The sequence below is a fragment of the Oncorhynchus masou genome, chromosome 5 (genome assembly GCF_036934945.1).
Source record: "Oncorhynchus masou masou isolate Uvic2021 chromosome 5, UVic_Omas_1.1, whole genome shotgun sequence".
NCBI classification, from domain to species: Eukaryota; Metazoa; Chordata; class Actinopteri; order Salmoniformes; family Salmonidae; genus Oncorhynchus; species Oncorhynchus masou.
This window is the reverse complement of record NC_088216.1, coordinates 20,164,096-20,182,437: the sequence shown is the minus strand read 5'-3', so window position 1 is coordinate 20,182,437 and position 18,342 is coordinate 20,164,096. Positions and strand designations below refer to the sequence as shown.

General features: G+C 45.0%; 1 protein-coding gene across 1 annotated transcript in view; it reads left to right on the top strand.

The window, feature by feature from the left end:
* Window positions 1–18,053, top strand: part of LOC135536638 (xylosyltransferase 1-like) — a 124,987-nt gene extending 106,934 nt beyond the window's left edge. The window contains exons 10-11 of the mRNA XM_064962909.1: window positions 11,431–11,764; window positions 14,327–18,053. Of these exons, the coding sequence (XP_064818981.1) occupies window positions 11,431–11,764; window positions 14,327–14,664 (672 nt within the window). The 3' untranslated portion in view covers window positions 14,665–18,053. The remainder of the gene's footprint in view (window positions 1–11,430; window positions 11,765–14,326) is intronic.
* The last annotated feature ends 289 nt before the right edge of the window (window positions 18,054–18,342 follow it).

The following is an 18,342-nucleotide window of genomic DNA, read 5'->3' as shown; positions in this document are numbered from 1 at the left end:
ATCTCCGGCGCGGCCCACGCTTGGATTGCGTCCTACCTGACAGGTCGCTCCTACCAGGTGGCGTGGCGAGAATCTGTCTCCTCGCCACGCGCTCTCACCACTGGTGTCCCCCAGGGCTCTGTTCTAGGCCCTCTCCTATTCTCGCTATACACCAAGTCACTTGGCTCTGTCATAACCTCACATGGTCTCTCCTATCATTGCTATGCAGACGACACACAATTAATCTTCTCCTTTCCCCCTTCTGATGACCAGGTGGCGAATCGCATCTCTGCATGTCTGGCAGACATATCAGTGTGGATGACGGATCACCACCTCAAGCTGAACCTCGGCAAGACGGAGCTGCTCTTCCTCCCGGGGAAGGACTGCCCGTTCCATGATCTCGCCATCACGGTTGACAACTCCATTGTGTCCTCCTCCCAGAGCGCTAAGAACCTTGGCGTGATCCTGGACAACACCCTGTCGTTCTCAACCAACATCATGGCGGTGGCCCGTTCCTGTAGGTTCATGCTCTACAACATCCGCAGAGTACGACCCTGCCTCACCCAGGAAGCGGCGCAGGTCCTAATCCAGGCACTTGTCATCTCCCGTCTGGATTACTGCAACTCGCTGTTGGCTGGGCTCCCTGCCTGTGCCATTAAACCCCTACAACTCATCCAGAACGCCGCAGCCCGTCTGGTGTTCAACCTTCCCAAGTTCTCTCACGTCACCCCGCTCCTCCGCTCTCTCCACTGGCTTCCAGTTGAAGCTCGCATCCGCTACAAGACCATGGTGCTTGCCTACGGAGCTGTGAGGGGAACGGCACCGCAGTACCTCCAGGCTCTGATCAGGCCCTACACCCAAGCAAGGGCACTGCGTTCATCCTCCTCTGGCCTGCTCGCCTCCCTACCATTGAGGAAGTACAGTTCCCGCTCAGCCCAGTCAAAACTGTTCGCTGCTCTGGCCCCCAATGGTGGAACAAACTCCCTCACGACGCCAGGACAGCGGAGTCAATCACCACCTTCCGGAGACACCTGAAACCCCACCTCTTCAAGGAATACCTAGGATAGGATAAGTAATCCTTCTCACCCCCCCTTAATGACTTAGATGCACTATTGTAAAGTGGCTGTTCCACTGGATGTCAGAAGGTGAATTCACCAATTTGTAAGTCGCTCTGGATAAGAGCGTCTGCTAAATGACTTAAATGTAAAAAAATGTATATGTATTTTCTCTGAGTTGTGTTCACCAAGGGTGACAAAAAACTATCGGTCGGTTAAATTGGTCCTAAACCAATGTAGAATTGGACGGAGAGGCCAACCAACCTCTCCAGTCTGTCCAGAAGGACATCATGGTCAACAGTGTCGAATGCAGCACTTAAATCCAAGAGTACAATGACAGGGAGATGTTTGGCATCTGTGTTGGCTCGAAGATCATTTACCACTTTAACTAAGGCTGTCTCTGTGCTGTGTAGTTTTTCAAAAATACAGTTGGCACTTTAAAAAATCATTTAGCTGTTTCAAAATCAATTTCTCCAGAATTTTGCTTAAGAATGGAAGGTTGGAGATTGGCTGAAAATTGCTAAGAGCTGAAGAATCTAGATGACTTTTCTTCAGAAGGGGTTTCATAATAGCAGTTTTTAGTGCAGTGGGGAAAGTGCCTGTGGACAGGGAGTGATTAACAATAGCTTACACTTCTTCAGATGTGCAATTAAAAACTGTTTTGAAGAAGGCGGTGGAGATAGCATCGAGGAGGCTTCATTTGTGATATCACTTTCCTGAGCATGTCAGTGCAACCAGGAAAAATAAATCCACAGTGCCTTTGCGTGGTAGCCCAAGGCACATATCATCAAACTTCTCATCGGGTCTTGCTTGACTGATACCCAGCCTATTGTTGTTTATCTTATCTCTGAAAAATATCGCAAACTCATCCCATTTAGAAGTGGAGGAGAGTTCACATAGTCAATTGAGAACATTTGCTGAGGTAACATGTCGTTTTGTGGGTTGCGCAACGTTGAGGTAACGCTCACATTACCTTTAGCAGATCTTTCAGCACATCCATTTCTATCACCGGCTCCTGTATTGATTGTGTTCAACCATTCATTATCCAGTCAATGGACAACATAATGGTCAGTCAGTCCGACCATTAACTGATGTACATTGTTTTGAGGTTGTAGGCTACAACTTTTACATAATGTTCACATAACATTCACAGTCATTCAGCAGCCCCTGTCATTTAGACTAGAGTGCCCGGCAGTTATCCAGCCACTTAGTCAAACAATGACCTCTATGTGTTTGTAGTATATAAAAGCCCTGAAGTGCCTGGCACAGAGAAGCATATTGTATATAATATGATTGACTAGATCAGATATCATGGTGACCTTAGCTATATTTATCGCTATGGCATCCTTGCAGAGAGTACACACACATTGGCGGCAGGCATTAAACACAGGATTGGTAGCCTTGTAAAATGTAAATTGAGATTGAATTCATCAGATTTTATGTGGATTATAGCCTCACCGGCTGCGTATTTGTTGTTTACTAATGAAACGTAGACTACTCACCTTCATGCCCGAACGGCTTCCTGATAGCGTAGTTATGTTAATATAAATAATGACCCTATTTCTACTTCTGGGGATGTTCTCTAACATCAGCTATGTCTTAGTGAGCCAGCGAGCACTTTTCTGTTTATCATGGGGGGGTTGAGAGCGATCTTTCTTTCTGGTTTTCACACTGTCAAGTAGAACCCTCTGAAATGTCAGTTGATGTCCTCATATGAGTTCCAGCACTCTGAGGTGCGAATCTCAGAGGGTGAATCTGACCTTTTACTCTTGTCCTTCGACCTATTGACCTTTGTAACAGTTCCGAAGCGACCCTAGACTGTGAGGAAGTCATGGGCACAGGGAAGCCTCTGAGGCGTTCTAGTCTAAAGAGTTGTGAGTGACAGCAGACCGACGCTGGCGCGGCTTTATCTGAGTACTCGGCATCGCAAAGGACTTTCTGTCGGTTGCTTAGCTACAATGACTGTCAGTCTGTCAGGCAGCCAGAGGACAGATAGACGGTCATGACAGAGCTAAGCAGTTATAGTTGACTGTAGTGAATGTCTGTCAGGCAGATAAACCATGTCTGCAGCACAACTTTAAAATACAGCCTTTTCCTTCCATCTATAAACTCTCTCTCTACCCAATTTTTACTGGCATTGCTCTCTAACATTGCTCTCTACCTCTCCACAGTACTCTTAATAGACTTGCTTCCAACAACTATCCTAAATAAGTGAGGGATAGATGACAGACTACCACCTTACTGACAGACTACAGTAGCGGTGGTAGTAGATTCCTATGTAGTCTGGTGGGTCTGTGTATCATGTATGATCATGTATGTACAAGGTCTCTCCCTCCTACCACCTAGAATTTCTCCCTCTGCCTCCTTCTAACTTCTACCATAAACTGGGGAGGCAGCACAGTCTGTCCCTCCTACCTATAACCTCTCTCTCTCTGTCCCTCCTACCTATAACCTCTCTCTCTGTCACTCCTACCTATAACCTCTCTCTCTCTGTCCCTCCTACCTATAACCTCTCTCTCTCTGTCCCTCCTACCTATAACCTCTCTCTCTGTCACTCCTACCTATAACCTCTCTCTCTCTGTCCCTCCTACCTATAACCTCTCTCTCTCTGTCCCTCCTACCTATAACCTCTCTCTCTCTGTCCCTCCTACCTATAACCTCTCTCTCTCTGTCCCTCCTACCTATAACCTCTCTCTCTGTCCCTCCTACCTATAACCTCTCTCTCTCTGTCCCTCCTACCTATAACCTCTCTCTCTGTCCCTCCTACCTATAACCTCTCTCTCTGTCCCTCCTACCTATAACCTCTCTCTCTCTGTCCCTCCTACCTATAACCTCTCTCTCTGTCCCTCCTACCTATAACCTCTCTCTGTCCCTCCTACCTATAACCTCTCTCTCTGTCCCTCCTACATATAACCTCTCTCTCTCTCTGTCCCTCCTACCTATAACCTCTCTCTGTCCCTCCTACCTATAACCTCTCTCTCTCTGTCCCTCCTACCTATAACCTCTCTCTCTGTCCCTCCTACCTATAACCTCTCTCTCTGTCCCTCCTACCTATAACCTCTCTCTCTCTGTCCCTCCTACCTATAACCTCTCTCTCTGTCCCTCCTACCTATAACCTCTCTCTCTGTCCCTCCTACCTATAACCTCTCTCTCTGTCCCTCCTACCTATAACCTCTCTCTCTGTCCCTCCTACCTATAACCTCTCTCTCTGTCCCTCCTACATATAACCTCTCTCTCTGTCCCTCCTACCTATAACCTCTCTCTCTCTGTCCCTCCTACCTATAACCTCTCTCTCTGTCCCTCCTACCTATAACCTCTCTCTCTGTCCCTCCTACCTATAACCTCTCTCTCTGTCCCTCCTACCTATAACCTCTCTCTCTCTGTCCCTCCTACCTATAACCTCTCTCTCTCTGTCCCTCCTACCTATAACCTCTCTCTCTCTGTCCCTCCTACCTATAACCTCTCTCTCTCTGTCCCTCCTACCTATAACCTCTCTCTCTGTCCCTCCTACCTATAACCTCTCTCTCTGTCCCTCCTACCTATAACCTCTCTCTCTGTCCCTCCTACCTATAACCTCTCTCTCTCTGTCCCTCCTACCTATAACCTCTCTCTCTCTCTGTCCCTCCTACCTATAACCTCTCTCTCTCTGTCCCTCCTACCTATAACCTCTCTCTCTCTGTCCCTCCTACCTATAACCTCTCTCTCTGTCCCTCCTACCTATGACCTCTCTCTCTCTGTCCCTCCTACCTATAACCTCTCTCTCTCTCTGTCCCTCCTACCTATAACCTCTCTCTCTCTGTCCCTCCTACCTATAACCTCTCTCTCTGTCCCTCCTATAACCTCTCTCTCCCTGTCCCTCCTACCTATAACCTCTCTCTCTGTGTCCCTCCTACCTATAACCTCTCTCTCTGTGTCCCTCCTACCTATAACCTCTCTCTCTGTGTCCCTCCTACCTATAACCTCTCTCTCTCTGTCCCTCCTACCTATGACCTCTCTCTCTCTGTCCCTCCTACATATAACCTCTCTCTCTCTGTCCCTCCTACATATAACCTCTCTCTCTCTGTCCCTCCTACCTATAACCTCTCTCTCTCTGTCCCTCCTACCTATAACCTCTCTCTCTCTGTCCCTCCTACCTATAACCTCTCTCTCTCTTTCCCTCCAACCCCATACATCCCTTTACAAGACGGTCTCTATCTCCTTTCATTCCAATCTCTTTCTCCACCTCCCTCTAACTCTGCATAGGCAGGACAGAGTAGTAGCTGCCTGTCTGTATCTTAAGCGCCTTTGCTCACAGGATACTTACAGTACTAGGCTACATCACCCTCCCACTGTCACCCACTACTGATCTGGCAACCTAAGACCTGGCAACCCTGGCTCCCCCCACGGGCACCCGCGTCAAACACCTAATGCTGTGGTTTATGTCCTCTACTAACACTTTACCTACAGTACAGTAGTACGTCACCCTCCCTCTGTCCTCCACTGCTGACCTGGCAACCTCACCCCTCCCCAGCATTACCTCAGCAGCACAACACTTCATCTTGTAGCTTAAGCCCTCTACTCACACATTACGTCTAACAGTGGTACGACCACTGCTGACCTGGCAACTCAACCATAAAACCCTCCACCCCATCCCTCTCCCCCTCCACCACACCCCAACAACCTCACTGGCGCCAGAGTCAAACACCTCCCCATAAAACATGACAGGTCAATTTCCATCAGGCAGTGGTGCGGGCAGCCACGTCCAACCAACCAGACCACATCTGGTCTCGATTTAAAAAACAGTTTTTTTTAGCGTGTGTGTGTGTGTGTGTGTGTGTGTGTGTGTGTGTGTGTGTGTGTGTGTGTGTGTGTGTGTGTGTGCGCGCGGGCAACAGACAAAGGCCCCCAGGGTTCTGTTGGGTTCTGGGCCTTATTAGTGTCAGTCTTTGTGTATGGAGGTAATGAAAAGCAGGTGTTGAATGCAGCTAAGCCCAGGCCCGGAGCACTCCCCTGAGACAGCTTGAGATAGAGGACGTAGGTAAGGATGCCAGCTATGTTTGTCAATTAAGATCTATGGAGAGGGAGGGAGGGAGGGGTAATAGGTAGAGCGAGGGAATGAAGAAGGGATGCATGCTACAGGGTGAGGGGTTTGACTCGGGAACCCGTGATGGTTTACAGATCTTGAGCAACAGTTGCCACAGGTTTAGAGTGAGGAAGGGTCTTGTGTTATAGTTGCCAGATTAAAGATAGAGGAGAGAGGCTGGATGGTAGCCTAGTAGCCTACTACTTGTGCTCTAAGTGTGAATTTAGGATAGGATAAGTAATCCTTCTCACCACCCCCCCCCTTAATGATTTAGATGCACTATTGTAAAGTGGCTGTTCCACTGGATGTCAGAAGGTGAATTCACCAATTTGTAAGTCGCTCTGGATAAGAGCGTCATCTAAATGACTTAAATGTAAATGTAAATTTATGTCACACAAGCTGACTGTGTTTGACTCCAGGGTTTCCAGATCAGCAGTGAAGGACAGGGGTGGCTGGTAGCAGTAGTATTACTGTGCTGTCACTAAGTCATGTGTGAGTTAAGATCATAAACTAAAACAAGCTGAGGTGTTGGACCAGGGTTTGAAGTGAAGTGTAGAGAAAAGGTCGGAGGTCATCGGATGAACCTGAAGTGGGTCAGAGGTTAATCCCTGTTTGACCAGTTCTCAGGTGGTCAGTATGGTCGTACACTCAATGAACTATGGATTTGTAGCTGTGTTACTGTTTGTCTCCACTCTCCAGTGACAGTTTGAACCAGAATACAGTCGCTTCAGGAGATTCATTACACTCAATGAACTGTGGATTTGTAGCTGTGTTACTGTTTGTCTCCACTCTCCAGTGACAGTTTGAACCAGAATACAGTCGCTTCAGGAGATTCATTACACTCAATGAACTGTGGATTTGTAGCTGTGTTACTGTTTGTCTCCACTCTCCAGTGACAGTTTGAACCAGAATACAGTCGCTTCAGGAGAATCATTACACTCAATGAACTGTGGATTTGTAGCTGTGTTACTGTTTGTCTCCACTCTCCAGTGACAGTTTGAACCAGAATACAGTCGCTTCAGGAGAATCATTACACTCAATGAACTGTGGATTTGTAGCTGTGTTACTGTTTGTCTCCACTCTCCAGTGACAGTTTGAGCCAGAATACAGTCGCTTCAGGAGATTCAGTACACTCAATGAACTGTGGATTTGTAGCTGTGTTACTGTTTGTCTCCACTCTCCAGTGACAGTTTGAACCAGAATACAGTCGCTTCAGGAGAATCATTACACTCAATGAACTGTGGATTTGTAGCTGTGTTACTGTTTGTCTCCACTCTCCAGTGACAGTTTGAACCAGAATACAGTCGCTTCAGGAGATTCATTACACTCAATGAACTGTGGATTTGTAGCTGTGTTACTGTTTGTCTCCACTCTCCAGTGACAGTTTGAACCAGAATACAGTCGCTTCAGGAGATTCATTACACTCAATGAACTGTGGATTTGTAGCTGTGTTACTGTTTGTCTCCACTCTCCAGTGACAGTTTGAACCAGAATACAGTCGCTTCAGGAGAATCATTACACTCAATGAACTGTGGATTTGTAGCTGTGTTACTGTTTGTCTCCACTCTCCAGTGACAGTTTGAACCAGAATACAGTCGCTTCAGGAGATTCATTACACTCAATGAACTGTGGATTTGTAGCTGTGTTACTGTTTGTCTCCACTCTCCAGTGACAGTTTGAGCCAGAATACAGTCGCTTCAGGAGATTCAGTACACTCAATGAACTGTGGATTTGTAGCTGTGTTACTGTTTGTCTCCACTCTCCAGTGACAGTTTGAACCAGAATACAGTCGCTTCAGGAGATTCAGTACACTCAATGAACTGTGGATTTGTAGCTGTGTTACTGTTTGTCTCCACTCTCCAGTGACAGTTTGAACCAGAATACAGTCGCTTCAGGAGAATCATTACACTCAATGAACTGTGGATTTGTAGCTGTGTTACTGTTTGTCTCCACTCTCCAGTGACAGTTTGAACCAGAATACAGTCGCTTCAGGAGATTCATTCAAATTCCAATTCAAGATATGAAAAGTATGATTCATTTTCAATGAGAATATTGCATTTCCATTCACTTCCTGAATTGATGGCGTTGAAATAGAATTGAGCCAAAACCATTACTGAAATCCAATGTTATCTATGCCCATAGTACCTTACCCAGATTTCTCACAGAACAATTTAGAGTCGGGAGGCAGTAGCCTGCAGGCAGTGGGTTATAGTGGTATTTCCTCAGTCAATACGCTTCTGATTTCAGACTGTGGCCTAGAATCAGACCACTGACAATCAATGTGATGTTTATGGTGTGATATGCCAGTGAGGAAAACACTTCGAATAGACTGAAATAGAATAGAAACAAATTGAATAGAATCAATAAGAATAGAATAGATTATAATGAATTAGCATGAGGGATACTCTTCCAGACCTGCAGAGAATGAATAGCATAGCTGATAGACGTTCTAGTTAAGGATGTTGAGGATACTAACAGGGAAATTAGTAGTTTGGTAGAGAAAATAGGGGTCGGTAACATTATTGAGTTGAAGGGTACCAATTTTGCACACTAAATTGAGGTGAATTGAATTGAAGGGAGGCAAGGGCAATATCCTCTAGTTGTTGTTGCAGACATTGTGAAACACACACATACACACAACCACACCCACCCACACACACACAACAACAAGGAAAATATAGTTTTGGTTGAGAAAATAGAGGTCAGTTGAATTGCAAAATTGAATTACGGAAGTGCATAACAGGCTGGGAAGATCCACTAATGGCTCAGGCAGTGTGAAAACACACATACACACACATACACACAAACACTCACACACATACACACAAACACAAGGAAAATATAGTTTTGGTTGAGAAAATAGAGGTCAGTTGAATTGCAAAATTGAATTACGGAAGTGCATCACAGGCTGGGAAGATCCACTTATGGCTCAGGCAGTGTGAAAACACACACACATACACACACGTACACACAGACACACAAGGAAAATCTAGTTTTGAAAGAGAGAATAGAGGTCAGTTAAATTACAACATTTAATTACCGAAGTCCATCACTTTACAAAACTCACTTTACAAAGTACAAAATACACACACGCAGACACACACACACACACACACACACACACTAATGTGAAGAGTGAATTAAAGGGAAAGCCAAGATCCTCTCACAGTTGATGTTTTCCGACATCGTGACACACACACACACACCACACACAACTAATTTCTCTATGGAGGTTGAGTCTATTTATAGTGTATAGACTCATCTCTCAGTCGGCCTAATATTGAGTGGAGTGTTCCAGTCAGCCCATTGATCTGTGGTCTGGTGTTAATCACTGGGAGTAAGGATGAGCATATCCTCAAGCCTTCACATCCCTCCTCCTTATCATCCCTCCTCATCATCTCTCATCCTCATCATCCCCCATCCTCATCATTCTTCCTCATCATCATCATCCCTCCTCATCATCTCTCATCCTCATCATCCCCCATCCTCATCATTCTTCCTCATCATCATCCCTCATGACCCTCATCATCCCTCCTCATCACCCTCATCATCCCTCATCCTCATCATTCTTCCTCATCATCATCCCTCATGACCCTCCTCATCACCCTCATCATCCCTCCTCATCATCTCTCATCCTCATCATCCCTCATCCTCATCATTCTTCCTCATCATCATCCCTCATGACCCTCCTCATCCCTCCTCATCACCCTCATCATCCCTCCTCATCATCTCTCATCCTCATCATCCCTCATCCTCATCATTCTTCCTCATCATCATCATCCCTCCTCATCATCATCCTTCCTAATCAACCCTTGTCATCTTCCCTCCTCATGTTTCTACAAGAGCCTGAGATTAATCTGCATCCCCTTTCTCTCTGTCCTCCTTCACTATCTCTGATCTTCACTCTCTGTCCTCCTACACTCTCTGTCCATCCATCTCACTATGTATAGTCCTCTTTCTGAGTACCTTATACCAAACATTAAGAACACCTAAGGTGTCGAAAGCGTTCCATTACAATGCTGTCCAATGTTGACCCCAATGCTTCCCACATTTGTGTCAAGTTGGCTGGATGTCCTTTGGGTGGTGAACCATTCTTGATACACATGGGAAACTGTGGAGCGTGAAAAACCCAGCAGCGTTGCAGTTCTTGACACAAACCGGTGTCCCTGGCACCGACTTGCTACACCCCGTTCAAAGGCACTTCAAGCTTTTGTCTTGCCCATTCACCCTCTGCATGGCACGCAAACACAATCCCTGTCTCAATTGTCTCGAGGCTTAAAAATGATTATTTAACCCGTCTCCTCTCCTTCATCCACCATGATTGAAGTGGATTTAACAAATTACATCAATAAGGGATTATAGCTTTGACCTGGATTCACCTGGTCAGTCTAATGTTTTGCATAGTCAAGTTATATCAACGTGTTTTCTCTCTGCCTGTATTCTCCATCTCTCTCTATTTCTCTCAGTATCTAAGTTATTCATCTCTCACCTCTCTCTCTTCCCTCCAGCAATAGTCTTCACCGCATTAAATGGAGTTAGTGCTTTTCATCTTCCCGTCTGTCTGTCTGTCTGTCTGTCTCTGTCTCTCTCTCTCTTCCCACTTTCTCTGTCTTGCTCTCTCTCCATGTCTCTGTCTGTGTTGTTATAGATTGATCCCCAGCCCCCCAGAGGGTTAGTCAAGGTGTTCACTCTTCACTCAACATATACACTGCTGCCTCAGTCGGCCTGTCTATCGATCACACAGGAAGCTGCAAACCAACACTCTCTTACGTAGACATACTGGAAATCCTGTATAAGCCTACACATAGAAAGTCTACATAAAGCCTTATGAGACATACTGGAAATCACATAATGCACTACTGTAGACATGATAGATAGGTAATGGCTGTACTAATGTTTGAAGCTGCACACCAATGCTGACATTACAGATGAAGTGAGACTAGTATACAGATGTAGGATCTTAATTTGAACCCGTTTGCTACAGCATTATACCTGTGGGAAAAAGCCTTTTTAAACCTGGGTGATCAAATTAAGATCCCACATCTGTACGCACTGGAAATCACTAGTCTGTACAGTAGACATGATCCATGATGGTTGTATGAATGGTGTGGGATACATATTATATCACAACTACAATTCCCTATGACATTACAGTGTAGAGACAAATTCATATTCAGCCTATTTTTCTGTTCTTCATTTGCCTCAGTTAATGTTGTATGCAAAGTATGCATGAAATACATTATACGGTTGGACATTTCAGATCCAGTGAATTAATTACACACTCCCTTTTCTCTCGCCTTCCCCCCTCCGTCCCTTCCTCCATCCCTCTCTCAGATCGGCACAGAGTGGGATGCCAAAGAGCGCATGTTCCGTAACTTCGGTGGTCTGATGGGTCCCATGGACGAGACAGTCGGGATGCAGCGGTGGTCCAAGGGCCCCAATGTGACCGCCACCGTGGTATGGATTGACCCCACCAACGTCATCGCTGCCACCTACGATATCCTGATCGACGCCAGCGCAGAGTACACCCACTACAGACCCCCCCTGAACCAGCCTCTCAGGCCTGGGGTGTGGACCATACGGGTGTTGCATCACTGGAGCCCCGTGGCCGAGACGAGGTTTCTGATTAGTCCGCTGGCTTATATGAAGCATCAGCCTATAAGACAAGGTAAGAGTACAGCCACAGACACACACACACACACACACACACACCACTGGCTTATAACAAGCACTAGCCTGTACGGCAAGGTAAGAGATAGGCCTATATGTAGTGCAGGTCTACAAGTCACATGAGTGTCAGTCTGTGATGTATGTGATATAATTGATGCAGTGTGTCTTGTCATGTTATAGGCCTATCAAGGATACACACGCAAACACAAAAGCACATTTCCCACGAGGCCCTGCTGTGTTTACGATGCTCCTTCTAATCAACCCTCTGAGCCGTTGGAAGCCCCAGTTGTTTGTCACCAAGTCGACCGTAATCACCCTCAGTGTTTCTCATACATACTAAACAGTATGTTAAACACCTCCATATCACGCCGAGGAACACAATTACACAATTAAATCAATCTGCCTGTGTTAACTATAAGGGACCAGGACCCCTATTGTTTTAGCTGGAGTAATCGGCTGCTGTGAAAGTCACCTGGGAGTTGAGATGCTCACCCCGGTGTGGGGGCATATTCGCAGCCTGTTTTATAATCGCACTGAGACCATTTTTAATTATGAACAGAATCAACAAATAAAAGTTAGCAGGCTTTGCCCTGACGCGCCGTGGGGTTTGGGGCCATGTGTGAGAGTGGGGAGAGAGGAAGCTAAAATATTCATCAATTGTTTGTGAGTGTTTTTGTTTGATAGTTCGCTTGTTTGCTTTTGTCGCTGTTGATGGGAACAGAAAATTGATTAACTCCACATCCCTCGCACACACACACACACGCGCGCGCACACACACACACTTGCACATAGTCAGAATGCTAAATTCACTCCCAAAGACATTAGCATTGGAGATGAGGGTAAATTGACTGCCTTTCTCCACTATTTATGGAAGATAATCCCGAAATGTACTGTTATGCTCTCTGAGGTTATACTGTTGAAATGTTTTATTACCCAAGTGAAGCGACACTGAGCTCTACTTTCTAGATTGTTTTTCACCAAACTTTTTGGATCAGCTTGAGTGGTTAAAATAGCCCAGTTGGCCCATAGTGCAAACAGTAGTCCTAAACTAGATCCACTGCAGCATAGAAACTATGGAAACCTGTGCGCTTCAGTATCAAACAGCCTTATATGGACTACAGTACAGTAGTTATCCATTGAGACAGTACTTAGGATATAACCTTTATGGGCTATTTTCCTAGATACAAGATTAAGCCTGGTCTTGGACAAAGAAGCACTTTCAATTGAGAATCCTTTTTAGTGTCTAGGAAAGCAGCCTTCCGGCTCCTACTCCTGTTGGATGGGGTTAGATGTCCTTAGATCCCATAGTCCTGAAGGTCGTGGTGGCACAGTAATCCTGCAGCCTTGGCCTCCTCTCCACCTGCTCTAACAGCCTCGAGCCTTCCCATACAGATTTACAACCCTGAATATCTCCAGGTCTTTCTACTACACGTAGCCTTTATGGTGTGTCTTCTGTTGTTGCCTTGGCTTAGCGCTGGCACCGCGGGCCCTCACACACACACACACACACACACACGCTGGCAACACACACACACTGGCAGCACACACACACCGCTACCACAATAAAGTCGGTAGTTGGCACCGGGCAGTGGCAAGCTTGGCAGAATAACCAGGTGTCTGACTGTATCTCTGTCGCTAGCCTGTGAAAATGCTAGCGGCTAACGGCAGGGTGAGAACCCGGCACTGGCAGAGAGAGAGAGGAGAGGAGAGCTGGGATAGCGTACAATAGCCAGGCTGAGGAGGGACGGCAAGCGCCCCGGTGTTAGGAGCACTGAGGAATGTACAGCTTTACCTTCAGGGTGGAGAAGTTTTAGGGATGAGGTAATGGCCTCGTCTCGTCTCTGCCCCCTAGCTTCCAATGGCTTTATAAAAAGACACAAGGAACAGTCGTTGAGTTGTTTTACCAATTTGTGGCTTGGGCAATTATTTTATCTTTTGAGGGTTTTTATTTTATTTTATTTTTACCTTTATTTAACTAGGCAAGTCAGTTAAGAACAAATTCTTATTTTCAATGACGTCCTAGGAACAGTGGGTTAACTGCCTTGTTCAGGGGCAGAACGACAGATTTGTACCTTGTCAGCTCGGGGATTCGAACTTGCAACCTTTCCGTATGAAGGAGCTTATAAATGTATGGTGTGTGAGAAGATGGTCCTATCTGCCCCCTAGCTTCCAATGGCTTCATAAAGACACACTAAGTGCAGTCATTGAGACACTTGGTGCAGTCTCCCACTTTGTGGCTGAGGCTTAACCTAGAGAAATCAATAGCATGTGATTAACCAGTAACACAAAGTTTGGTCTCATCAAATGAGTTCACAGTTCCATTCCACCCTTTACAATCAAGTCAAAGTGGTTCGACTGATTTGCCTACTTAGATTCCCCATTGATGACTCTGTTTACCTGCTCATTTATGAACACTATCTCCAGGACAGTCTCGCCATAAAACATGAACAATCCCTTTATGAACACTATCTCCAGGACAGTCTCGCCATAAAACATTAACAATCCATTTTTGTCACCCTCTTTCTGTCGCTTCATCTCGCTCTCGCTCTCCCTCCCCCAGAGGACACGCTGAAGCTCCACAATGGACCAGCCAAGAACAGTTATATGGAGCAGAGCTTCCACGGCCTCAACCCCGTGCTCAACATCCCTGTACACCTGGGCCAGGTGGAGCAGGCTAAGCGCAACGCCGCCCTGACTGGCCCCGCCTTGGAGCGCTGGGTAGACGGCCTGGTGGGTGCGATGTGGGAGGCTGGGGACGTGTGTTCCACCTCCATGACAGGGGGACCTGGAACATCCTGCCCCGTCATGCAGACCTGCGCCAAGACCCCCTGGAGCTCACTCAGTCCGGACCCCAAGTCCCAGCTGGTCCCGCCGCATGCCGACGGGCGCATCAGGTAGCAGTGGCGCCTCCGGCTGGACAGGAGGCCACACTCCAGGTCTTAAGTTTAAATAATTTATTTTTTAAATCTCCTTTTTGTTTTATTTGTATTTTTCAGTCGACGTAATGGATCACATCAGGAGAGAAAAGGCGGAAGTTGTGTTTCTTTTAAGGTTGGTTTGAGGTTGAAGGAACGTTGAAGAGGAAGAGAATGTCTGGGGAAGGTTCTGTGGTGTCATCCAAGTTTCAGACTCCTGAAGTCTTCCTCTTTGGGGTTTCTGCCGGCTTTGTCGTGTTCTGTTTCCCGATGTATGTATTTTCATCTCACCGCTGAGTTTACTGTGATTGATGCTGTGTCCGACGTAGAGACAAATGTTGCTTTGCCAAGCACCTAGTAAGGCTGCCTAGTCTGCTGCTAAATGGAAGAGCGATTGAGAAGTCAGTCAGAAGGAAGAGTGTTCGGGTGGAACAGGATAGTCGACACTGGTAGTGGACCAAGTTCTGGGCCCGCATTCACAAAGCCTCTCAGAGTACGAGTGCTGATTTAGAATGAGTTCTCTCTTTTAAATCATAACGAATATGATTATATAGACAGGGCGGGACCTGGTCCTAGATCAGCACTTCTACTCTGAGGTGATTTGTGAATACGAGGCCTGCTTCTCAAGGTTGGTTTGGCCTACATGTAGGGAGATAGACTGAACCGCAACCTCGGAGGGTGTCGCGAAAATGTATCTTTTTTTTTTTAAAGCAAAATTCCTTGCCTCGATCTTTGCGTATGACTGACAAAGTTACTATGGCACAGCACTACTTATTGACTTTCAGTGCCTGAACAGGAGAAAGGTGTGTTGGTGTGACTGGACTATCGAGTGGCATTTGTGCCAGTAGAAGTTGAATTAAATTCATGAATGATTGAAACTAGATCCAGTTCCTATTGGCACTGATATCACTCCATACTGGACAGCCTGAAACTTGAAATGAAAGTATATCAGCTGTGCTTTCGCAAGAAAACAGACATTCTCAAGCTTATTTTATCATTTCCTTTTCTAAGAATTTTTGTTCATTTGTTTTTAACGACAGTTTATGTTGCAAGTATGAAACAGATTATGTCTCAAAGTTATTGTCGAGTGAATGGAGTAAGTTGTCCACAAGTTGCTATTTATTTATAAGTTTATATAAATACAGAATATTTTTAGTCAATGACTAAATGACTACAACGCTGCTTTGGCAGCTCGATAAACATTTTTTTGTAAAGAGAAACTGCCTTTATTTACAAAGGCCAATGCCCCAATGAACCTGTATACCTATTTTGGGCGCAACAAACCGAATGCCCGCCTGTGTGTCCGTGTTGTCCAGTCTGAATAGCTCTTCCTGTCTTGGTTCTTTCGTTGACTGTTTGCCAAGTCTTCATCACACGGGGAAGCACCCAGGACTGAAAGGTCACAGCTTCCTCCTGACAACCTCCCCAAACAGAGAAGTTAACAAAAAAAGACAGAAACACTCCAAAAACTCTCCAACGTGTGTGTTGAAGTCATTTCGTGGCGATATTACATTTCCTACTCAGTTCCGTGTCAGTACCAGGATGTTAGTGATTGATGATGCTGTTCATGGTGTGGCAAAAATGGAAACAAATAGTGAATTATATCTTGTATCTTGATCAAGGAACTGTTGGATTGGGCCCAGGCAACATTGGTTTTCACCTGTTCTACTACATGCTAAGTTCTTTTGCTGCCATCAAGACTCTCTCTCAGTGTACCACAGTTCAAACATAGCCTATAGCACAGTGCCCCCTTCTCCAACCACGAAGAGGGGTAACTACGATCTGCCGCTTTGCTTGTTTGGCTTCAACTCAATTCTCCTCACAACCTAATTTGGTCCCAATTTAGAATCCAATCTGTGATTGTCAACATGATTTGGCAGTCAAACGTGCTAAGTGAATGTTTTCACCAGGGCTCATCAGCGATCATTAGTGAGTTAATCAATGGCCCAAGTTCACCTTGGACCTTGTTGGATGTATCGATCCTAATAAGTGTCAGTCCTGTCACTCAAACTTGAACTGTTGTGTGGTGTTGCCATGGTTACAAAGAAGGGCAATTTTGCCTATATAGGGCTCACCAGCTTCTAGTGCTAAAACCCAGAAGTGAGTTACCTCTGTTTTTTTTCAGCCTTTCCTATGGGGAAAGAATAGGGGTTTTGGATAAACTCTGAAAATATGGTCTGTGGTAAACACAGGCTTAGGAGATCTTGTACACTTTGTTCAATTCGATAATAGCAGTCAGTTATTATGACCTTTATTCATTATGAAGCCTTTATGTCCTTTTTTTAATCACATAAATGCATCAAAATTCTCAAAGTGACGTTAGCTGATGAAGATTATCTCCTAGAACAAAATGTATAAGATCTCCTAAGCCTTTGTTTACCACAGACCTTATTTTCAGTGTTTATCCAAAAACCCTACAAAAATGCCATTCATTTTCAAACCATGGTGGATTTAGTGCCTACAAAAAGACACCATTACTATTTCTCTGTATTAGCTAGCTAGCTAATAACATAACAGCTAGATGCAGATACGACCCTGACCTCCTTTTACTGGCAGTGCCATTGTCACATTGAAACGAATACTGAAATTAACGAATACTTTGCCCATTGTTCAAAAGTACAATAATCATTCTCGAGAAGTGAATTGAAATATGTTACTCGGTGTAAAAGTCCTATTTTGTTACAAAAAATGAAGAAAATGTACATAAATATTTTGGATTGAAAATATGTTTAAAACTCATTCTATGTAAATACCGATGCAGTGTGGAAAGATTATGAAGTGGAATTATAGTAAAAGAATAACAGATAGCTAGTGTTACTTGTTGCTAGTTGGCCACAGAATGATTTTAGGTACAACCTGTTTCAATGTTTTGGACAGATCTAAGGAGTAAGGAATGACTCAGAATTGGGTAAAGCTTTTAATATTATTCTTCGCCTTTCAGAGAACATCATGACAGATTGTTGTTCTCTCTGCTGGAATGTATTGTTCAGCAACTGTTGCACAAACGTCTCTGAACTCAATGTTTCCCGAAGTGTCTGGGGAAACGTCAAAGTCTCCTAAAGTTTCAGGGGGAAACTCTGTGCCTTAGCCATCTATCTATACTCCTGCCTAGGGGACTCTTCAAACGTTCTGTCCATCTATGAACATTAAATTGTTACGGTCGTTTTTACTTTCCACAAAAAAAGTGAAAGAAGAGCACCAAGAGTTAGTCGTTGTGATTTGATGAAATCTGTAACACCAAAAAAGATGTCCTCTGTTGTAAATACCATGCCTTCTTGTCCTTCGCTTTTACATTTTTGTGGATTTGTTTTTTTTGGGTTGGTACATTTTTCTCTGACTGCTTTCTTTTGAAATAAAAGAGCTCTCTCTAAATCTTGTCTCATTATTGTGTGGATTTCTATGCTTAAACACTTCAAGTTTATGACATGAGTTGTCACGAAATCCTTGTAACACATGTTCTTCTTAATGATGTATGTACGTTTAAGTAGCCATAATTGCATTTTACTCTGGAAACGATGCGTAAATTACACCGTAATTCAAGTGATAGCACAGTCAAACAGTTAAGTCATTCCCACAGTTGTTTAATAATCACCCCAGCTTCACCCTCTTAAGTATTTGTTTAATTACCTGAAGTTGCTTCCACGTGTTTTCCATGACTTAA